The sequence below is a fragment of the Trichechus manatus genome, unplaced genomic scaffold (genome assembly GCF_000243295.1).
Source record: "Trichechus manatus latirostris isolate Lorelei unplaced genomic scaffold, TriManLat1.0 scaffold00112, whole genome shotgun sequence".
NCBI classification, from domain to species: Eukaryota; Metazoa; Chordata; class Mammalia; order Sirenia; family Trichechidae; genus Trichechus; species Trichechus manatus.
This window is the reverse complement of record NW_004444048.1, coordinates 4,427,774-4,452,898: the sequence shown is the minus strand read 5'-3', so window position 1 is coordinate 4,452,898 and position 25,125 is coordinate 4,427,774. Positions and strand designations below refer to the sequence as shown.

At 35.9% G+C, this 25,125-nt stretch overlaps 1 protein-coding gene across 1 annotated transcript in view; it reads left to right on the top strand.

The window, feature by feature from the left end:
* ITPR2 (inositol 1,4,5-trisphosphate receptor type 2) overlaps positions 1 to 25,125 on the top strand; it is a 596,492-nt gene that overhangs the window by 483,701 nt on the left and 87,666 nt on the right. The window contains exons 42-45 of the mRNA XM_023738100.1: positions 3,224 to 3,399; positions 12,619 to 12,783; positions 16,236 to 16,431; positions 19,516 to 19,608. Coding sequence (XP_023593868.1) covers positions 3,224 to 3,399; positions 12,619 to 12,783; positions 16,236 to 16,431; positions 19,516 to 19,608 — 630 coding nt within the window. The remainder of the gene's footprint in view (positions 1 to 3,223; positions 3,400 to 12,618; positions 12,784 to 16,235; positions 16,432 to 19,515; positions 19,609 to 25,125) is intronic.

The window sequence follows — 25,125 nt, the reverse complement described above, 5'->3', positions numbered from 1 at the left end:
TAAAATTTGGCTTTGACATTCTGTACTATCTTCTCTAGAGTTTATCAGAGAAATTTCCATTTCTTTTTTTAGCAATTAAATCTTCAGGTGGAAATCAATATGACTGCTGCTATAGATATAATTACAAATATAATTATACATATAATTATATTTATCTTATAATATATGACGAAGAAAGGGGCATCAGGACTGGAGGGAGGCTCATTAACAACAGGCATTATGCAGATGACACAGCCTTGCTCACTGAAAGTGAAGAGGATTTGAAGCACTTACTGATGAAGATCAAAGACCACAGCCTTCAGTATGGATTATACCTCAACATAAAGAAAACAAAAGTCCTCACCACTGGACCAATAAGCAACATTATGAAAATGAAGAAAAGATTGAAGTTGTCAAGGATTTCATTTTACTTGGATTCACAATCAACACCCATGGAAGCGGAAGTCAAGAAATCAAATGATGCATTGCATTGGGCATATCTGTTGCAAAAGACCTTTTTAAAGTGTTCAAAAGCAAAGATGTCACCTTGAGGACTAAGGTGCACCTTACCCAAGCCATGGTGTTTTCAGTTGCCTCATATGCATGTGAAAGCTGGACAATGAATAAAGAAGACCGAAGAAGAGTGGATGCCTTTGAATTATGGTGTTGATGAAGAATATTGAATATACCATGGACTGCCAAAACAATGAACAAATCTGTCTGGGAAGAAATACAGCCAGAATGCTCCTTATAAGCAAGGATGGCGAGACTGCGTCTCACGTACTTTGTACATGTTATCAGGAGGGATCAGTCCCTGGAGAAGGACATCATGCTTGGTAAAGTAAAGGGTCCGCGAAAAAGAGGAAGACCTCAACAAGATGGATTGACACAGTGGCTACAACAGTGGGCTCAAGCATAACAATGATTGTGAGGATGGCACAGGGACCGGGCAGTGTTTTGTTCTGTTGTACACAGGGTTGCTATGAGTTGGAACTGACTCAATGGCATCTAACAACAACAACAACAACATAGAATGTAATTAGAAACTTCAATGTGAATCAATAATGTTTTTAAATAACTTTTATTTATTCCACAGATATTTATTTAATATTAACTATGTGCAAGGCAGTATGCTAGGTACTCCATGAGTTCTTTCTACAGAGGGATCAACACCAGTTTTAAGTGCATGGTTTATCATTTTTTGCTTGATCAAGGGGAAGTAAGGAAGCCAGATGCTGTCTGGGAAAGAGTAGTCAAGATCTATCTAGCTCATCAGGTATTTATGGTGATGCAGAGTGTGACTATCCATTGGTGCCAAAGCTGGGACTTCCATAATAAGAATGCCACACTAAGACATTGCTTATGAAGAGTCAAATACTGGCTGAAAGTTGTTAAATGTCTGAAGATGTTAGCCGTTTTAATATACTTAAGAATGAAGCTCCACAACTTGGAGAACTTATAAATGGAGACTTATCTACTTGCTCCAAACAAGTTCACAGAATATATTTTTGTTTGTTTATTTAATGAACAATTATTTATTTCTTACTGTATGCCAGGAACTGTGATAGGCACAGAGGTGTTCCTTACCCTTATAGAACTTGCATTCTGATAGAGCCCCAACAAGTATGAGGGAAAGTTGAAGGTATTATCTTCTCTTTGGCTCTTTGAGGTCTGTGAAGTCAAGACAGTGGTCAAGCTGTGTTTTGGTAGACAGAGTGCTTACAAGCCAACATCATAATAAACATGAATTGGGTACATATCTTGTTAGCATTGCTTGAGGACAGGGATTGAATGCAATTTTCAGAGCAATTGACTCCTTTTCTAACTCATCCCCAAAGTAGTCTTGTATGATCCGTAAATTTGTTTTCCAACCCCCGTCATCACTGTTTGCTTAAAGAAAAAACATAAGAACAAACTTTGCAAAAATAAACATGTCAAGCTAGTGCTGGTCATTGACTTTTTTTTTTTTTTTTTAACATCTGACAGGATTTTCCTCCTACTTTTGAGAGCTGTTCACAGTCACTGTGAACTAAAGGCTTATACAGAAATTAGTTTAAGGAGTCCAGATAATCCCATGATAGTACAAAAGCTCTGCACACCAAAGTCCCCAAGGTGTTTTGCATCCAAAAGTGAAATTTATAGATAATAAAGAGAGGTGTGGCCAAAAGAGATAAGAACAGTCATGGAAAATTTGCGAAAGGAACTGTTGGAAGATCTCCACTTTGTCATTTCCCCTCTGACTACATCGGCCGATAGATGAGTGTTTGAGGTGCCAGAGCTGATCTAATCAGCCCAAGTTTCTTTCCCCCTCAATTTACTTCTACGAACGCAGCACCATATAACCTTCAGAAGGGAATTCTGTGAATCCACATGTCAGTGCAAACTGCAATGAATTCTACTTTTTTAAAAGGAAATATATTTTTAACCCCCCTTTTGGGGAGGTCCCTAAATGGAGTTCATTTTAAGACATTTGTAACTTTTGTTTTCTGATATTTAATAGCTCAGCGTTTGTTTTAGAACCTGAGTGGCCTTTACTACACACATTCATACATATACACACATACATATACAGTGAAACCTGCAAGAGCCGGAGCTGCATGGGACTGCCTTGTTTTTCTCAGTCTTGCAAGTTTTCAACCTTTGACAGGTGGACAATATTTAAGTTTTCTTTTCTGACAGGTTTCTGCCTTACACGGGTTCCAGCTTTCACAGGTTTTACTGTATATATGCTTGTGTGTTTTAATAGTTAAAACTTGCGTCTATTTTATTCAAAGATAAATAGCCTATATTCTGGATTCTTCAGAACTTATAATATAAAAACATGATAATAATAGAACAGGAGAAAGTATGAGTTTAATGAAAAAATACCTGATTTTACATGATTTAACTGTACATTTAATGGTCATTAATCATAAATTTTGAATTAAGATTCCCAAGTGAGATAGGTCCATGAAAACTGTTTAGCAAATTACTCCCATAGGAAAGATGAACAACTCTCTCAGAGTTAATGGGAGAAGCATTAACTAGTGAATATTAAGCAGCCTGAAATTAATATACATTTTATGGAAATGTAATAATTAGTAATGTGTTCAAAGAAATTTCCTCTAAATATAAAGTGTAAATTGTTTTGAATTTCAGTGTCCTCTTGCTTGACTCACTATATTATATAAAACAGAGCAGCAAACAGCTTAACATTTTCTGGTTTTATTCTCAGTAAAAAATAAAATTCTTCTACATTTTACAGGTACACTTTCTCCATTGTTCTCAGTTCTTCTTTGGATAACAGTTGCGATCTGCACATCTCTGCTGTTTTTCTTCCCCAAACCTGTGGGTATTCGACCATTTCTTGTGTCAGTAATGCTCAGATCAATATATACAATAGGTCTTGGGCCTACGTTAATACTTCTTGGTGCAGCTAATGTAAGTACTTGGCTTTGTACTGTTATAATTAAAAGTGTATTAAATGTAAAATTGTCCTAACAGTCTGCTCCAATTCATTATACAGTAAGTTCTAATGTATTGTGAATCCAATTTAACCAGACTTTAATTTATACATTTCTTATTTAATTCTGAAAGAAAGAAAAAAAATGACAAGTCAAAAGTTGATTTAAGAAGGTAGCATTGGGGGCATGACCCAGTTCTTCAATCAATTCAATCAATTTAATCCAATCCAATTTTAATGCCTTCCACATCCTATACCTACAGCTATTGACAAAAATGACTCCGAGCCTCTATTAGCATCTTAAAGTGACTTCTAAATCATCCAAGAAAGATTAAATTATATTCAGTGGAATTTTAGAAGTAAGTATCCTTTATCAAATGACCAAAGAAAAATGATTGTTATATGAGAAGATATGAAATTGGGGCTCTTTTTATGTGAACAAATTTGTGAAAGGCACAGATGAGATTAATTTTTTTTACCAAATTTTAAAATACTAGAACAAGAGGAGCATATTTTAAAATTTGAGTTAGATAAGTTTAGAATAAACAAGCCAGAGGACAATTTGAAATAGCAAATAATACACTTATAGAAATAATTGTACTCAAGAGATAAAATTTTAAAGGGATTAATTAGACAATTTTCTGCATGGAAAAGCCATAAAGAGATATTAAGAGAAGCTAAATGATCAAGTTGGTGATTGAACAAATGGCCAGGTAAGCAAATAAATATTGTTAATATGCCTGCTGAATACTTAAAGTACTTTCTATACATTTTACTAGGTTTCTAACAATGTTTTATCATTTAGTCTCTGTATTTATACCTTATCTCCTATACTGCATGATACAGTTACTAAGGATAATGATTGATAATTCACTGTCTGGAATATTAAAAAAAAACTTGCCGTCAAGTTGCTTCCGACTCATAGTGACCCTACAGGACAGAGTAGAACTGCCCCATACGGTTTCCAAGGACCGCCTGGTGTATTCAAACTGCCCACCTTTTGGTTAGCGGCCGTAGCTCTTAACCACTACGCCACCAGGGTACTCAAAAATATTTCTTAAATAAATTAATTTATGAGTGACTGAATAATTATCCTTGTATTTTCATACATTTACATTGCCTTGACATAAAATACATGGCACATATTTATTGATAATGAATAAGTGGAATAGTCTACCAAAGTTTTGAGAATGATAAAGCTGAGCTAATATGGCCAATTCTATGTTTATGCACTCTTAATTATATTATTATTCTTCAAAAATTGGACATGATGTATATGACAACTCCCAGTTAAATAGAACATTCAGACAACCAAATTATCAATTACTCCTCAATCATTGTCAATAAAGGGAAGTGTACTATACGTAAAAGAGGTTTATCTGTAAAGTACCAAATATACTATTTTGTAGGTTTTTTTGAGGGCAGAGGGCTTCACATTCGTAAGTGTAATCCTATTCTCTTCACTCCCCTACAACTCTATTTTTTCCTACTTTAATACCTGACACGGTAATAAGCACTCGAAAAGTGTTAACGTGAACTGAACTTCTACTTTTAATGCTTTGGAAATAAGCTAAAATTGCAATATTGCCAACCAAGCTAATTAGAGAATCTGAATTTATCTAAATTCTTCTAAACTTGTTAGTGTGTTTGGCTTCTTTTTACTTTAATACATTGGATATTTAACTATATTATTTGAAGGAGCAAATAATATAAACTGGTAACTGGACCTCAATAAGACATTAATCCAAATGAGGAAATCCAAATTTGATAAAGTGAAACCATATCTAGAGAGAGTTGGGCCAACAATAGAAACATTTGCCAGTCCTCTGCTGTATAATAGACTGAAAAGACCAAGAGATAAACGATGTGGTCCTTGCCATCCAGAAGTGTATGTCTCAGACTCACCGATTTTCATTTTGTTTATCTTTGGACCAAGAGTATGTAAGAAGATAAAGAATAACGTTCAGATGTCTATTGGGAAAACCAAATATATTGGAATTTTTTCTTTTCTCCCTCAAATGGGACAGGATAGAGAGATGCTTCTGCATAATTTGGGGAGAATGTTGTTGTTGTTAGGTGCCATCTAGTCAATTTTCGGCTCGTAACAACCCCTTGTGCCAGAGTAGAGCTGCCCCATAGGGTTTCCTGGGCTGTATTCTTTACGGAGGCCAATCACCAGGTCTTTCTGTTGCAGAACCACTTCGTGGGCTCAAACCGCCAACCTTTTGGTTAGCAGTTGAGCTCTTAACTGTTGCACTGCCAGGGCTCTTTTTGGGGAGAATAATTCCACCATAAGAAATGATTGTTTATGTGTTTTATATGATAGACAAGTTTTATGCTTTAATTTCTTCATGAGAAGGAACATACATGGAGATTTATATATTTTATTAACTGTATGAATCTGTAGGTACTCTAATACCCTTACACAGCATAAAGCATCTGTTTGCACAGCCCCTAAATGTACCTTATGGTTTACCAGTCTAGGGCATTTTGACCAAATAATCATGTTAGATTTAGGACAAATTGGATGGAATAATTGTAATTTTGTTACTGTAGATATTGATAGAAAAGTTGTCACCTATAGTTTTATATTTTATGGATTAATAAAAAAGTTTTAGTGAATAATAATCTTAACTTTTAATATAAAAAGGTCATTAAAAAATTATGTATAGTTTGTCATTTCCCAGGAGACAGAAAAGAGAAAAAATAGTAAATGAAAACATATCAATCATGTTTTGTATCTTAGGTTTTAGAGTAATTTATTTATATAATAATTATATATTTACAAACTTAATTTATACTTAAATGTTCGTAACAGATGAAACTATGAGTGGTAAATTACAGTTATCAGAAACAGGAAAAAAAAAAAAAAACCTACCTGATAGTTTAGCCTTAATGAGAATCAGAATGCTAAATCTTAACCAAATCAGTGAGCCTCCAAGTTTTATTCCTCTTAGGAGTGAGATGAAGATATTAAAGCCTGGTCTAATGTTGAGAAGACAAGTTCAGACAATTAGTGTGAAAGACTTAGAAAAGACCAGTAACAGTGGGAATGATAATAGTAGTAGTAACGGCTACCATTTACCAAGAATCTACTATGCAAAGCGCTATTTAATTGCAGAACAGTGCTACCCTGATCATAACGGTGTGAATATTTTGGTTCACAGAGAGTTGTTTCTGGACTCAGTGTCTTTCACAGTGGTAAGCAAAAACAGAAAGTCCCTTTTGTGGAAAAGGAATCAAGTGGGAGAAAAAGCCTTCACTCTGTTTTCTGAGCACTTACTATTACTGGTTGTTGCTTATTGTGACACTTAATTGTTATTATCTTTATTGTTTCTAAAAACCAAAGTGTTACCTGGATTGCAACTGGCTTCTCTACCTTGGCACAGGTTATCTCAATATTTGAGGTGTTTCAAAAATGAGAGTGTTATTTCTGTCTTATGAAGCACATTTTATAACCCAGTACCTTATCTTCCCCTCTCTACACTGCATTTTTAGTTATTGGTAATGAAAATTATTGTTATTCTGGCAAACATAAATACATATTTTATATATTTGGCATAATTTAATATTCTTCAATGCCATTAAAATTATTTGAGAACCTCATTTAATAACCATATAATATATCCAGTCATATGGATATTATGTAATTCATTTAACCATTCCATTATTTTTTGTTGTTTAGATTTTTAGATATTTTGTTATAATACATAATAATGCAGTATATACCTATGAAGGATTTTTTTTATTATCTTCTGAAGTCTTCTTATCTACACTATGTTTTTCTTTCTTGATAGTGCCTGGAAATATGTAGCTTATTTAATGGTATTTGTAAATTATTTGTCTTTTTCACTGTTGTTGTAATGTGGAAATATTTCCTTATGCTGAAACTTGGCCTCACAATTTTGAAGTGAGGAGAAGCAAATAGAGTTTAGTGGATAACTTGTCTATCAACAACAGGCCACAATGTTCAGACATAATAATGCTACACTCTTCCTACTTACTTGTAGATAGTTTTCTGGGTTGGGGGGGGGGTCTCCTGTCACTGTTAAGCTATAAGGTTGAGTCCCACCATATGTTCACTTAACATATACAGATTCAATGATATATTCTTAGCCAAAACATTCATATTCTCTCTCTCTCTCTCTGTCTTTTACACACACACACACTTTTTCATCTCTTTTGGTCACTCAGTACTCCCCACTACTTCTGGTATTCAGTTGCAGAAACAGAAAACCACTCCAACGCTGGAGGGAAAATAGCACGTGTTGAATTGAGTGAGAGATGCTATAGCTTACACCACCCATTCTACTGTGCTGTTTTGTAGGCAATTTAAAAGATTTTTGGGGTAATTTTGACTACATGCAAATTATGCATTATGCACTGACCTTAGAACCTAAACATAAACCTAAAATATAATGCTATTGAAAAGGAGATTTTTTAATCAAATCATCTCATTTTTAGTAAGAAGGTGATTTACATGGTTGATGAGAATAGTTCAAGATAATAAATTCAGTTTTGCCTTTCAATAAATAAGTAGACAGATAGCCTTTTTTTTTTTTTTTTTGGCTATAATTTACTGCTGGAAAATAGGTCAGTTTAGGAACACTGTAAGATGTGGATAGAATTCTTGATCAGGAACACAGCATCAAATAAGACCAAAAGGAGATATAAGGACATAGCAGTTATACATTTCTATGATCACATAAAATAGTAAAATTTAAAGGACATTGCATAGAGTTCTAAAGCTATGGGACACCTTAAGGATTATTCATTTCTAGGCATTTCATTTATAAATGAAGAAACAAAATCCTACAGACATCAGGAGGATTGACCAAAGTAACTCAGTAATTAATGGCAGAGCCAAGATATAAACCCAGATAGCCTTACTTCTAATCCAGTATCTTTCCACTAGACTGCACTGTTCCATGAATTATAAAGTATATATGAAAATATTACTTTACTGTATAATTAATTTACCTAATTTAAATCAATGACCTTGTTTTTATACGCATTAATTGACAAATGGACATTAGTTTTGCTTTCTTTTTTTAGAAGACGTGATGGTAAATAATTTGGATGTTGTATCACTTTTAAAATACTGTCCAGAAAGCTTACGTCGATGCCATTTCCCTCCGTGTTTTTCTCCCACACCTTCACCCTGTTTCCCCCATACCCAACAAAAAAACATAGAAGGGGCCGTTTTGAAGAATTGATGGAGAAAGAAAAAAATACGTAACAGTTACGGTCATTTATATTGATTGGTATTTGTGTGCTGACTTTAGGGCCCTTTCCATAGCAACTCAGGAGAGCATGGCCCTTTAACCATCTTGCCCAGCTCTGAAAGGAGCCCTGGTGTCACAGTGGTTAAGTGCTCGGCTGCTAACTGAAAGGTTGGCAGCTCAAACCTCTGCGGAAGAAAGATGTGGCAGCCTGCTTCTGGCAATGGGTTAATTGTCTAGGGCATTTTGACCGTGTAATCATGTTAGATGATTATGTTGTTGACTTTGCTGCTGTTGAGTCCATTCCGACTCAGCTACCCTAAGAATGGAGTAGAACTGCCCCATAGGGTTTCCAAGGCTGTAATCTTTATGGAAGCAGACTTTGCTACATCTTTCTTCCGAGGAGCAGATGGTGGGTTTGAACCACTGGGTTAGAACCATTGACCTTTGGGTTAGCAGCTGACGGTGTAACCACTGCACCACCAGGCTCCAACTCATCTCCTATAACCTCCATTTATTGTTGCCACATTGACCTTTGCCATACGAACTATGATTGCCTACATGATGTTATTGACAAATAAAAGACTAGTTGTTGTTGTTGTTGGGAGCTGTCAAGTTGTTTCTGACGCATAGTAATCCTGTGTGACAGAGTAAAATTGCCCCATAGAGTTTTCTTGGCTGTAATCTTTATGGAAGTAGATGGCCAGGTATTTCTCTTTCCAAGCCTCTGGGTGAGTTTAAACTGCCAACCTTTTGGTTAGCAGTGGAGCTCTTAATTCTTGCTCCACCAGGGCTTCTTAGCATCAAATAAGTCATGAAATGGTAAGTATTAAAAAGGGAGAATTTTTTGCAACTTTTTCGTTCCTGGCATAAATATTTCCAGCTTGTATGGAAAATGCTATATAAAACGATTTGTAAATTTTGAGGTCATGGTGCAACCGAAACCAAATTTCAGCTTCTTTCCTACTCAAATCATTAGCCTTGCACTTATTTCTCTTTAGTATGAATTCTTCAAAACAAAGTGGAACAATTTTCTTGTTCTGATCTCTGTGGAAGTGGATGATACCACAATATCAACTGTACTCCGAGTCCTTTGAGACTTGATCAAGAAAACAGAAACATATCCATCAAGCTCTAGATCAAGGTTGAAAAAAAAAAAAAACTTGAAAACAAATAAGGCACATCTTTATTTTTCTTATAAAGATGGCAGTTGCCCTTTTAGGCAGAAATGTATCTATGTTTTTGCATTATTTGGGAACTGAAATGTATTGTTCTTTTTGAGAACTTAAATTCAGTGTATTTTTTAGGGGGAGAATAGGGCTTATAAATAATTTTCCCACACAATTTTTGTGATCCAGTTTACAGAAGTAGAGATCAGGAAGCAACATATAAACAATTTATCCTAAATATTTCGTTTATCCTTTTGAAAGTCATGATTCCAATTTTTAACCTTGTTTTTTATAGAACTTCATATTTGTATTTCATACTGATGAATTATAGTGGGTAAGTCTAAATAAATAATGTGAACTTAAATAATAGCCACTGAAGACCATTTAAAGAGTAAACTACTGAATATTACTTCACGCAGACATTCTCTCTTTCATCATTTTCATGGGTTTTTTTTTGTCAGTTACTACCCTGTACCAACACCTTACATATATTCCCTGGTTTTCAATAATAATTTCTTATAATAATAAACCTACTCTTAGACAGTAAATATAAAGACATCCAGTATACTGAAGCTATGTTTAATAATAGCAACAACAGGTAATGATGAAACACTAAATACTGAAGTAAGATTTTCTGTTTGACATTATTCAAATTGTTAAGGTGATGAAAGAAGCAATAGAGTATTGAGAGGACAGTTAAGCAGCATGGGCAAAATCTGAGAACGTTTGGATTTCCTAGTTTTTGTGTTGTTGATTTGGTTTGTCTATCTTCACAACATGCAGTAATAACCCATTTCTCATTTCATCTGTATTGATTTGGGCTTCAGAAGGTTAAAGGAAAAGATGTGCCAACTTCTCAAATTTCACTTCTGCCTCAAAATGTTATACTCCTTCTTACTTTGTTTAAAATGATCCCGTAAGGTAATTGCCTTTATAAATATTGGAAAAAATCAACAATGTTGCAAAGAGCAACCTTTTTTCCCAAAATTATATTTAAAAAAAACAAAAACAAAAACCATTGCCATTGAGTCAATTCTGTCCCCTAGGGTTTCCAGGGAGCGCCTGGTGGATTCGAACCGCTGACCTTTTGGTTAGCAGCCTAGCTCTTAACCAGTACGGCACCAGGGTTTCCAAAATTGGGTTTAGACATGTAAAAACGGCTTGAGGGCAGTGTCTGACCTCCTCTTGCTTTACAAGGGGCAAGGAGATCAAGATCAACAGCCCAAGGCTGATTCCCATGAGACGGAAGTCAGATATTCCTCCTCTCTCTGCCATCTTTCCTAATTCTGACACCAACTATCCCTCTCACAGCACTCTCTGCTAGGTTGGATAATTCGTTGCAATGGCCGTACAGAACTCACAGACCACTCTCGCAATTATGGGGTTTATTAGGGAAGTAACAGTTACCATTCAGGCTCAAGAATACTCAGATTACAGTTCTTCCATCAGGATAGCCTCTCCCTGGCCCTCAGTCTCTGCCCAAAGGCACTCAGCTTTCTCTCTTTATGGGCTGGGAAGCCCATCACACCGTCCCCTGCTGCTGGGTCTCTGCTGCTAGTCTCTGCTTCCTTGGTGGTGGTGGTGGTGGTGGTGGGCTCCTCCCCTCTTTGCTCTGGAATTGGCTCTCTTTTAAGGCAAAACTGACCAATCCCCTTGGTGGGCCACAATTACCCTAACACACAATCACCTGGGTGGGAGTTACAAGATGAGGCTATGAAGGCCACACACAAAAGTAATTAGTCTACCACAGACATATAAAGACAAATATGGAGCCATTAGATAATCTAAAGAACTCAGGGACCAATTTGGAAGAGGAAACTATGGAATCTTGGAATCTGTAATTCTTTTCTTGATGACTAAGCAGCATAATTATCTCTTCGGTTTGCAAATAGTGCGGTGATTCTAGAACCAAATAGATGGCACCAAGTTTTATGATAACATTTTTTTGGAAATCACTGCATAAATCATTGTTTTTGACAGAGTATCAGTATAAATTTCTATATTCCAAAATTATGCCACAAAAGGTAATTTTAAATATAGTTTGAATATAGTCTACATGATTGTAGGCATGTAATAAACACTCCAAAATATTTATTGAATAATTACCACACGTTGAAATCAGAAAATATATATACGTGCAGTATATTTTAATCTATTTACATAAGTTTATTTATATTTTCCATGTATGTAAAGTAAATTAAATGCAAAAAGAATTTTTTTAATCACAAATTTGTTTAAAATAATACTCAGTAGAGAAAGTCTAGGTGGAGAGATCAAGGACAGATCTCTGAGTTATCTGAAATATTTTTTTGTTGTCTTTCCAGTGTAATAAAAATATTTAGTGTATTGCTTATAATTTGGAAAAATAATTAAAAGTAGCACATTTAAAGAGTCGTTGTCCTAATTGGTTCATGTGCGTTATGCCATTTAACCCTCCAAAGAGTTCTATGAGGTGGGAATTCTTTTCTTCCAATTTTTCAGAAGAAACAATTGAGGCCGACAGAGATTAAGTCACTTGACCTAGGTCATGCAACAACAAGGGGAAGAGCCACAATTTAAATTCCAGTTGTCTTGATTCAGATCTGGGCCCTTAGTCCTTCTCCTCTCTTTTCTTGGAACTGCAAAGATTACCACTTTTGCGTATATTATGTTTACATGCAGATTTGTCAACAGTGCTAGAAAATTACAAAATGAGAAATCATGAAAGAAAATGACAACCTTTGTGATAATAGGTTTTGTCAATGTCCTGCTATTTATGTGTGTTTTGAAATAAATAAGCGTAAATCTAACCTCTTTCTCCCTTTAGCTTTGTAATAAAATAGTATTTCTGGTGAGTTTTGTCGGAAACCGTGGCACATTCACTCGAGGGTACCGAGCAGTCATCCTGGATATGGCCTTTCTCTACCATGTGGCATATGTCCTGGTTTGTATGCTGGGCCTCTTTGTCCATGAATTCTTCTATAGCTTCCTGGTGAGTACATCTCTATGCAGAGAATCTCTGCTGCAAAAATATACAATACTTCTCCTTATTCCTTTTCCTTTGTTTTTTAAAAGCAGGGCCTGGCATTTAAGACAAATAATGTTATTTTTAGAATTTCTGAGGAAAAGCATAGATTATTATTATTAGTCTTTTTCTCTGAAAAACCACATAGGTGGTGGAATTCTTTATTTCCTCCTTGAGAGGCAAACAACCACTCTACCTCTTGACACTGGCTTCATATGACAGCCTGTTTTTGATTTCTGCCAATAATACTTCCAATATTATTACCAAGTAATACACTTAGAGATTCTCCAATAGAGTGTGGAATAAAAAAATAGGGATATACTTCCATAGATACTGAAATTATTGCATTTTATTTATAATGCCATGTATCATGTGTATCTTTAAAATGATATATAAGTAGCATGAGGGGGGAAAATGACAACCTAACAAAGAGACAAGTTGTTTTAAGTAACAACAACAACAAAAAAAAACCCGAAACTCATTGCCATCAAGTCGATTACGATTCATAGCGACCCTATAGGACAGAGTAGAACTGCCTTATAGAGTTTCCAAGGAGCAGCTGGTGGATTTGAACTGCCGTACTTTTGGTTAGCAGCCGTAGCACTTAACCACTATGCCTCCAGGGTTTCCGTTTTAAGTACAGTAGTATAATTTCAAGCTTAATATGCCATTGTTGTTAAGTTTACCTACATATATCTACTTAATAAAATAGACTTTTCAGATTTATTTTAGAGTTTTTTTTGCTGGTTACTAGTTTTCCTTCATACGTATATACTGTTTTATAGTCATAAAACATTAGAGAAGTCAGTACAAATATGTGATAATATTTTGAAACTTAAAGCTCTAGCATGTTAGCATCATGACACCATAGGAAAAATTTATTTATACCTCCAGTCCATAGTTGACATACTATGGAGAATGCTACCCAATAAGATGATTATTGAAAACAAATTGAAGATCTAAATACATTATGTTGAACCAGTTTGCTTGGATCACGGGGGGATCAATTCAGTGCCTCCTGGTTCCCTGTTAACAGGCACCCCTATGTAGGAAGACTGAAGAAAGTCTGGTTTTCCATTGACCCTCAAACACATAAAACAGCCACAGTGAAGAGTGGATTTATCTATTATATTTTGATACAAAATTATCTTCTAGGCAGTTAAGTTAGTTCATTTGGCAATAAAAAATAGATTTCCTTCCCTCCACCCCAGTTCTAAGGATCCAAATGAATTCTTCCTGTGTCCTGATTCACCAGACAGATTCCAGTTCTTTTACCTGCCTATAATATATGAAGTCCTATTATATCCCGCTCTTAACACTGGTTGTGATGTATAATTGTCTATAATGTTTGTGTACTTAAACCTTAAACCTTCCTGTCTATAAAATGGATATGGAGAGTAAGGAAGACTAGTACTATCAAGATCCATTAAAGACATACTGTGAAAAATATGTGAAATTCTGTATGTGAATCTTTATATTTTTCAAGGAAAGGTGTTTGACAAAATGAAGGTATATTAGAATTATTATATAAGCTATTATTAGTAATGTTAATTTTAATTTTTGTTACTTAACCCTATTTTCTAGTTTTATTTTCCTCTGATCTTCAGTCTTTCAAATCTTATAATACTAATGCTAATTTGTTTACATTGAGTTGGTTAGGAAAATGATATAGTCTATTTTGATGTTTGGAGAACTAGAGGGAAATTGTAATGTACATAATACTGAAAATGGTATTTAAACTATTTGAAAAATATTTTTATATTATAAAGCATATTTGAATATGACTTCACTGTTGTGCTCATACATGTCGGTCCTTGATCCAAAATAATAAAAACCATACTCTAGATTTTTTCTCTCAGAGATGAACAGAAAGAACCATCAACCTGTCCAGTGTCAACCCATTTTGCATCTCAAAGACTCTGATTTCATGGGTATAGAAAGGGACTCATCAATACGCATTTTTAGCAAGCATCCTAGAGATTTCTGAAAGCTGTAAACATTCTCCAGAGCTAAGCTAGAGAACATTACCAGACCTTTTCTTTAAGCAGCTGTTCAGTTAAAGGAAGGGAAAATCTCATTTATGTCAACTAAATGCTTAAGTAAGTTAAATAAGCAACATTGTCAACATTTCGAAGTTTAATTTGCATTAGTTAATTTGTCTGTACTGAAGAAAATGGACTTTATTTCTTAAAATTGTTGCTTCTTCCAAGAGATAAACAGATAACAAAATAATTGAACATTATTTTTAAAATATCAGTTTTCTAAGGTGAGTAAATAAGTTAGTATCTATACAGCATTCATCTGCACGATTACAATGAAATTGAAAAGTAGCCGTATGACCTTCAGTACTCAGAAAAGCAGAGAACAAGGACCTGGCATTTCTGAAGGGACGTATGACACCAATACTTCATTGTTTTAGCCAGTTTAGAAATTCTAATCACTGCCCACAAAGTAGCAGGAGACAAACCCCAGTTATTCCAATTCTAAAAATACTATTAACTTTCAAATAGATATTTATACCTTATTTTTAAGTGAAGGTCAATTTATTGCTTTTAACCAGTTTTTGGTAATCAGACATATACTTGCTAAGGTATATTTTCAACTGTATAATATAGCCATAAAATAATTAAAATTGTTCTTAGTGTTGGCTACGTATGCTCTTAACTAGTGCATAGATTTCCTAGCACTAATGACAAAATGGGTAACTCGTACACCATTAGAAGTGATTTAGCAAAATTGTGTATTATATTTTTGTTTATACTTCTGCTTCCAAAAGTATATACTAAAGTAATAGGTTTTGCCCTCATTATACCATTTCAGTAAGGAAAGATGTTTGTATTTCTCATATATTATTGAATTTCATACTTTTTCTATTGCACCAGGATCATAAAATTATTTTTGTAATTTCACCTCTAATCCCTTGATGAAACCGCCACATAGGCTTTAATGAGACAAGCAAATAATTAACCTTGAGAAGAGATACATATAAAACAGCACATTTAATGAATTTGCCAACTATTCATCGCTTCAGTGGACCTAATTCAGCATTCTCATTTTAGCCATTTTACATGTTCCAGAAGCAACTGGAAATTAAAGAATAAATAGCTAAAATGTTTAAGTGCAGTATTATAACTTTTTAAAATTCAAATGATGCTATTTCTATAATCTACAAAATTGAGATTATATGAGTTATGAAACTAACAGATGCACATTATATGTGTTTAGTTTTATATTTATTGAAAAATAGTATACTAATACATTCTAACTAGAAAAGAAATGTGTATTTTGATTCATATTCAAGGTGCAATTTAGGTGGTGGTTGTTTCACAGATAAACTAGAATGGCTTGCATTTGTGTTTGTAATTACCTTTATGCTTATTTACCTTTTGTTCTATTGCATTTTTTCTTTATTTTTCTAGCTTTTCGATTTGGTGTACAGAGAAGAGACATTGCTCAATGTCATAAAAAGTGTCACACGAAATGGCCGCTCCATTATTCTAACTGCAGTTCTCGCTCTCATCCTTGTCTACCTGTTTTCCATTATTGGGTTCCTTTTTTTGAAGGATGACTTCACTATGGAAGTGGATAGGCTGAAAAACAGAACTCCTGTTACAGGTATTGCTATTACCGCTGAATGAGCTTTCTCTGAAGGCAGATATGACCTGTGCATAGCTTGTTAACTGGATTATGGATAAACACTAAAAAGGAAATGATTTCCTTCATTCCCTTGAAAACAAGGTCTTCTTTACTACTAAGGACTCGTGAATGTGAAATACTCTTAGGCTGTATATTAGCTGTTAATGTATATAGGAAAATACTTACACAAGAAATACCATCTGAGATTGGCCTCAATAAGAAAAGTTTCAGCAATGCTGGCTATATTACAAAAGACAGTCAACAACTTCAGTGCAGGGTAATAGCTTTGAAATTCTTTTCCCTTTTTTTCTCTGTCTCTTTACTTCCCATCTCCCCACAGAACATTTTACATTGTTACGTTATACAGTAAGAAACATTTTTTCCATACATGTTTAATCACAGTATAATATCATATTATACTTGAATAGTCAAAAGTGATAAATGCTTTGATTTGGCAACCATCAGTAAGAAATTTGACATAGATGAGATGCTTGAAGTATTGTGATTAAAGGAATCAGTATGTGGCTGCCAGAATTTCTTTATTGCTCTTTATTTTTGTTGTTTGACTGGTTAAACACCACCCATTCACACTCACTGATTCCTGTGGTGTTTGGGCTTATTCGTTCCATCTTATTTTTCATTTCTTATTTATTTTGCTTTCTAGTGGTTTCCTTTTTCCACTTTCCTATCTTTTGTTGTTTTGCTTAAATTCCTTTATTACTCTTTTTCCCCCTGTCCTGCTTTGCCCTATAGAAATGATAGTGCTATGCTTTGCTGATAGTTTCTCTGGGTGATTCCATTGCCTATGGGTTGAAGAGAATGGAAACCACAAAATAACTCTCTCCTCAAACCATTAAGTTTAAAAGTAGGATTTAATGCCTGTTGCCTTATAAATGATATTCTTACTTGCCTTTAACACGTCTTAATTATTAAATTGACGAGATTGTGGTGGTACCTTTATTAAAATATGAGATAATTAAATGGCATAGCTAAAACTAAGTGATCAAGGCACAGGATAGAAGCCCCCAAACTCCACTTTTACTACATTATCTGTGAACCTTAGACGATCTACTCTAAAAAATCTTTAAGTTTTACATACTTACTGGATTTCAGGCATGATCACATTGAGTTATTCAATACAGAGTGAGTCTAAAGTTGAAGCATCATAATTTCTGAATGTAAAATGTATACAGTACTTATTGATTTATGAATCTAGGAGCAAATATAATTTAATTGTGTTATTTAAAAGGTATCATTATGAATATAAACTTTTCCTTAGAAATAGAAAAAGTATCTCTCACTGGTTCATAAACTGGATCATCAATGGCTGTGGGCTGCTTGGTTTAAAATCATTGACCTGCCGTCAGCTCAGGGCACTTTGCCTCGTGTGCCTTGTCCTGTGGTCTCTGTGCTTTTTGTCATTACAGTTTGCACCTGGAATTGCCCATTTTTCTCTACCTTGTCTTCCTGTGTATAAATCCTATGACTTTAGATGGGTCCTTCTCCAAAAAGTTTTCTGTTTTGTTTTTTATTTTCCTTCTATAATTCACTTTTCCCTTTCCTAATGCACTACTATACTTTACCTGTACTTTACTTTCTCCGTTCAATTATATGTACATACCTCTCTGTGCCCTCTTATTAGATGTCGGTTCTCCAAAGCCTTGACTTCTGATCCTCATAGCCCAGCATGGAGCCTCAGTAAATATTTGTTAAGTAAGGGAATGGCCGCCAGGGCACACTCAGAAATCTCACTTCTCTCCTTTTCTAACCACCTGACACCTCACCCCCAAGTCAGTGCTGGCAGTGACGCCCCCACCCTTCTCCCCTTTGCATGCCCCTTTAAGGGGACAGGGAAAGATGGAGGTGAAATCTGTGGGCTTCCTTTCCTAGAGTTGGCTCCAGTACTCTCAGCTCCAGTGCTGATGTTGCCAGCAAGCGAAGCTTTGATCCGTCTCCTCATGGCTTCTCCTCCTAGCTCTAGCTCCCTTTTGCCACTTCGACCCTCATCTCAGCTTACAAATCTGACAGTCAGGGTAATCTTAGTGTTTGTTTCTCTGAAATGTGCTTGAATATAACTTCAGCCCTTTGCATATAAAAATGAACTTATTCTTATCCCCCCATCTTATGGACTTACCTTGATGGCAACATGTGAAAAATACGTTTGAGAGGAATGTCTTTACTCTGTATTTGTTACTAACCAAAAAAGTCTTATAAACCTTTGCTTCGTGCAGGCAGGAAAGAACTGTCACTATCTTTTCTTCCATTCAGGCCAGGGAGGATAGGTGGAGAGCCAGCCATCAGATAGACCCCTGGGGACTGTGGAAGAAAAGGAAGGTTTTGAATAGGATTTGGCCAAAGATTCTTGCTTCCCTGAAGCATTTTATGCCATTATTCCCTGGAGCCCCATACCTTACTGTTAGAACTACCACCACTGATAGTCTGTACTTCAGCCGTAGGGAACAGTGACTTCGAGCTCAGGAAATGCCGATTGCATGGGAGGAAATGTGTTCCTGGCATCCCAAGTCAGAACCTGAATGCATTTGACCACAGAAACATTGCTACACATGGTGGTTAATGTCTACAGTATTATTAATACTTTATCTCAGTCATTTTAAAGTTATAAAAGGCTTTTAGTGGGTTAGCCCATGAACCTATTCTCTATTTAAAAAATTGCTTCAATAGGCAAAATGTGTTCAGCGTTCCAAACTAACTTACTGAAAAACTTCAGGAACATAGCGAGGTGCTAAGGTGGAGTATAGTGGCTTATTTATAGGCTTTTATAACCATAGGAGCCCTGGTAGCACAGTCGTTAAAGCTCTTGGCTGCTAATCAGAAGGTCAGTGGTTTGAATCCACCAGCTGCTCTGCAAAAGAAAGATGCGGCAGTCTACTTCCATCAAGATTTATGGCCTTGAAAACCCTATGGGGCAGTTCTACTCTGTGCCTGTAGGGTCACTGTGGGTTGGAATCAAGTCTACGCTTGTGGGGTTTTATAACTTTGTCATTTATTTCTTGTCATTTGCATGTGTGTCTCTATACTATATTCCACTTTGTGTGTTCTCAGGTAGTAATGGAGTTCCTACCATGACCTTAACTTCAATGATGGGAACATGTGAGAAGGAGAATTGTTCACCCACGATACCAGCTTCAAACACAGGTTTGTGGAAAAGACTCCAGGAACAGTATGAACTCAATACCTCTGAATTTCTATTTAGTAAATGTTATTACCTCTTAAAGAGTTGAAATTTCAGGGTGGGTTGAGATAGAAGAATTAGGGGTAAAAGAACCAAGAGGATTTTAACTAGAGAAGGTATTCTCATATTTGACATTTTGTACCTCCATTCTGTTTCTTTTATCATTTATATTCGTTAGAACTTAGCAAGTTTACCCTGTGCTATGTGCTGCTAAAAATTCTATTACTATATTGCAAACCCATATCACACTAAGTGAGCCTTTTTTAGTGGTATGGTGTTTAACGAGGGGTTGTAGAAAAGCATGGGCTTAGAACTCAAAAGGCTTGATTTATAATCCCAGACCCGTCAGTTTCCAGGGTTACGTGTTGATAAATTATGCAGAATTCCTGGACATCTTTAAGATAGCTTGCCTGGAAATAGAGAGATGATAGATAGATAGATAGATAGATAGATAGATAGATAAATAGATAGATGGATTGATTTTATACTTTGCCTCCATAGGAGCATATGGAACCATGCATTAAAATTTTTTTAAACTAAGTTATTCTCTTAAAATGTGGCAGGAGTTTGAAAAGTATGACATGTGTGATATTTACTGAACTGTAGAAGAAATTAGTGGTCTCTTTCCAGAAGCAGCGAAGATTTCGGGAGTGTATGTCTTCAAGTATTTTAAGAGTTGTCTTATAGAAAAAGGAGTATATTTAGTTTATGTGTCTTTGGAGGACAAAATTAGACTCAGGGAAGATAATGGAAGAAAGAATTAAACACAATGTAAGGATGGAGTTCTCCAGTTTCCATCTGGGAGCATATTGTTTACCTGGTCATGACAGTGCATTCTTTCCTAAATAGTACCTTCCTTGAAATGTTGGACTATTGCTTGGGGAAAAATGGATGGTCCCTTCTACAGACTAAACGTTTCACTTTTTGACCTAAAAGGAGAATTAAATGCATGAATACATTTCATCCTCATGTGCAAGTAGCCATAGGCACCGTGAACGTCACTTCTTTTCTCCTCTACCTCTTGCTGGCCCAGCAAGGCTTACAAACAGTGAGCCAGCTCATTCTCCCCATTACTGTGCTTTGCAGTTTCTAAAATCCTGTGATATGGTCCTATAGCTTAAGCACCTCCAATTTCTTCAGTACTCCTCACCTATTATAGCAGTGATTATTGATATAATATTGGAGGGCAAGAAGTTGAGTGGTGCTATCTTATTCTGGATAACAGAATTTGGAGTCAATTCACACTCTTGACCTATATGCTTGCCCGACTGTTGCTAAAATGCCATTCTTCACCAACAGGGCTATCAACTATACATACCTATCTTGTACTCGTGTAATTGGGAGTTTGGGGTTTCAAGTATAAAGCTATGCATTTATCTCTATTACATTTCTGGCAACCTATAATTCCAGGCCTTCTCAGTTTGTCTAGAGAAAAGATTAAATGATCTTTAGGTTTCAGAGTCCCTTCCAGTATAAAGAGGCATTCGGTTCATGGTATCTCTGTGGACTCTGATCTGGCAAGCAAGATGTTTATCCTCTCTCATGTCATCCTCTAGTCTGATAAATGATAGAACAGGGGTCAGCAAACTATGACCCATGGGGCAAATCTGACTTGCCACCTGGTTTTGTATGGACTTTGACATAAGAATAGTTGTAAACATTTTCTAATTGTTAAAAAAAAGAAGGAGAAACAAAAATAGGCAATAGTTACTGTGGCCCACAAAGCCAATAATATTTACCATCTAGCTCTTTACAGAAAAAAAAAAAAATAGTTTACCAACATCTGCTCCAGAAGATTTTCATTAAAGGTGCTAGAAACGTTGCATAGGACAGTACTAAGAACAGAGTCCTTTGGCATGTTACTAGAAACATGCTTTCAGATTAACATAGTCACATTTTGTACAATTCTTCGGCCACATAGAAATCTGTCTTAAATAAACTACCATTCAGCCCATGTTTCTCCCTCTTTTCCACAAAAATATCATGAGACTCCTTATCAAAGTCTCTTTGCCAAAGCCCTGATCCATGATGTCTGCCATATTTTCCCGATTTGAGATCAATCTGAACCAAACTGGCCTGTCTTGACCCCTACTTCTTCCCACACTATCCCTTTAATGATCCATTTTAGAATCTTGTCTTGGGGATCAGCATCAAGCTCATTTGTCAGAAGTTCGCAGAATCTGTCACCACCTCAAATTCCGGTCTCCCCTCTTCTCATTATCTAGGATTTTAAAGAAGTCTCAGAGAGCTATTTTAAAAACATAGACATAGTTTAAGTAGCTAGGTAAAATCAAGTAGCTCCTAGGATATTTTTAGCCACTTTAAACATCAATTTATTTTTACTAGCACTTGTTCTCTGGTACTGTGTAAAGAAAGAGAGTATTCTTCTTGACAGACTATGAAAAATAATATGTTAAAAAATGTACTTTCTTATTAACACAAATATTTTAATAACATAGTCCCAAGTATAGTAACCCTATTCCTGCCTTGGTCTTCTATCTTTGAATATTACTTTCTTTCTTTTTTAAAAAAAAGCAAATATATTTTAACTATGATTTGATTTTAAGAAGAAAATACCACCTTGCCAAAGAACCAACAATAAAGCCAGTGTTCCTCCTTCCAGAGTCTCTAAAGATCGTTAACCACACAGAGCCTAGACCAGCATCTGAGTTAGTGATGCTCACCCACAGCATGGCACCCAGCAGCCCCCTAAGGCACAGAGAGATAATGCTTGGGCCCACTCTCAAGAGTGAGGCCTTCCACGTCATACACAGTGGCAGCTGGTTGGCTACCCAGTTCTGTGGAATTCTGTAAATTTTAGGCTTTATTCACTTTCCCAGGATTTGTTGTTGGTGCTCACCCAGATATTCTATTGTAATTGTTTCATACGTTATTACTAATTGTGATATTTTGACCTTAACATTTTTTAAAAGAGTGAATATTTCTGTAAAACAGCAGAGTAGTTAAGTCAATTCAGTATAAGCCCTTGATGATGATACTAATAACAACAAAAGCACTATGCATTCATTCATTCAGCAATATTTGTTGATCTCCTACCCAGGGCCAGCCACCATGCTAGGTGTTCAGGACACAGTGTTGAATAAACAGACATGGTCCTGGCCCTTGTGGAACTTACAGAATAGTGGGGAACGCATGAAAATTACAAAATATCATGAGTACTACAAAGGAGGTAGACAGTACTATGATGGAGAATAACAAAAGAGTCTGGCTGTAGGTAGCTTAGACAGAGAAGGCCTTTAAGCTAAGACCTGGAGGATGAGAAGGAGTCAGTCAGGCCAAGAGGAAAGAGAAGTGCAGGAGTGAAGGCCCTGCGGCATATTCAAGGACCCAAAGAAGGCTTAGTCAGTGTCAGGTACTCTGCTAAGCACACTGTATGCATTATGTCATTTAATCATCACAAAACCTTGTGATACTATTAATGAACTTCACACCATAGGTAAAAACACTGAAGGACAGAGACATTAAGTAAGTTGCCCAAGATTGCATAGCTAGTAAGTCCTTCTAGATGTCTGATTTCAAAGCCTGTGCTCTAACCTTCTATGTGTCATTACCTCCTAATTAAAGAATTAATCTAAAGAATTAACAAAAAATTAGACATTGTTAAAACTCTGCTTATCATATTGCCTTTCACTGTATATGCTTGAATAGGTTTTCTTTATGCATGTTGTCTACCAAAGGCAATTTCTTACATATAAATGGGCCCTATTACATATTTGGAGTCCTTGGGTGATACAAACAGTTAATGCACTCAGCTGCTAACTGAAGGTTTGGAAGTTCAAGTCTACCCAGAGGTGCCTCAGAAGAAAGGCTTGGCACTCTACTTCCAAAAAATCAGTCACTGGAGTACAGTTCTACTCTGACACACACGGGATTTCCATGAGTTGGAACTGACTTGGCAACTAGTACTAGTACTGTTATATATCTATGAATCAGGGTTGATTTTGCCCTCCAAGGGACATTTGGCAATGTCTGAAGACAGTTTTGGTTATCACAACTGGGGTGGGGACAGGAGGTAGTACTACTGGCATCTAGTGGGTAGGATGCTGCTAAATATCCTACAATACACAGATCAGTCACTCATAACAAAATATTACCCAGCCTAAAAAGTGCTGAGGTTGACAAACTCTGTTCAGTTACAAGATTCTGGTTTTGGATATCGGTTTATAACTCTGAATACAAACTTTTATAAAAGATTTCCCATGAAAACTTCTACAACCCTGCTACTCATGAACAGTGTGCTTCTTAGCTCAAATGAATACATGAGACTAAATGGGCAGCTTCTGTCCAGAGGTAAGATGAGAAGGCAGAGAGGGTTAGGAGCTGGTTGGATGAACATGGGAAATCAGGGGTGGAAAGGAGGAGTGTGCTGTCATAGTATAGGGAGAGCAATTAGGGTCACATAATAATGTATGTATAAATTTTTGTATAAGAGACTAACTTGAAATGTAAACTTTCACTTAAACTACAACAATAAACAAAAATTAAAAAAAAAAAAAAAACTTCTACAACCTATTATTCAGTCTGGGCAACATGATGCTATAGACAGAAGCACCATGCCATCCCTCCACAGCAAAGACCCAAAAAACTAAGTGAAACAGAGACAAACATCAATCCTGGAACCCTAAGCATCAAATGAAGGGATAAAGAACTCAGCCAAGCACCAAATGGAATAAGAAATTGACAGAGAACAGAGAGCGAGGAGAGATATGTGTGGAGCAGGAGTGGCAATACTAATCTCAGATAAAATAGACTTTAAAACAAAATCCACCATGAAAGACAAAGAAGGGCACTGTATTATGATTAAAGGGATGATCCGGCATGAAGACATAACCATAATAAACATCTATGCACCCAATGACAGGGCTCCAAAATACATAAAACAAACTCGAATAGCACTGAAAAGAGAAATCGACAGTTCCACAATAATGGTAGGAGGCTTCAACCCACTACTCTCGATAAAGGACAGAACATCTAGAAGGAAACTCAGCAAAGATACAGAAGACCTAAAGGGCACAATCAGCCAACTTGACCTCATAGACATATATAGAACACTCCACCCAACAGCCACAAAGTAGAAATTCTTTTCCACTGTGCATGGAACATCCTACAGAATAGACCACATCTTACGCCACAGAGCAACCCTCAACAACATCCAAAACGTTGAGATAATACGAAGTATCATCTCTGACCACAACACCATCAAGGTAGAAATTAACAATAGGAAGAGCAAGGAAAAAAAATCAGTTACAGGGAAACTGCATAACACCTGGGTTACAAACCACTGGGTAATAGAAGAAATCAGAGATGAAATCATAAAATTCCTAGAATCAAACGAGAATGAAAATACATCATACCAAAACCTTTGGGACACAGCAAAGGCAGTCCTCAGAGAACAATTTATAGCAATAGATGCACACATCAAAAAAGAAGAAAGGGACAAAATCAAAACATTAACTACA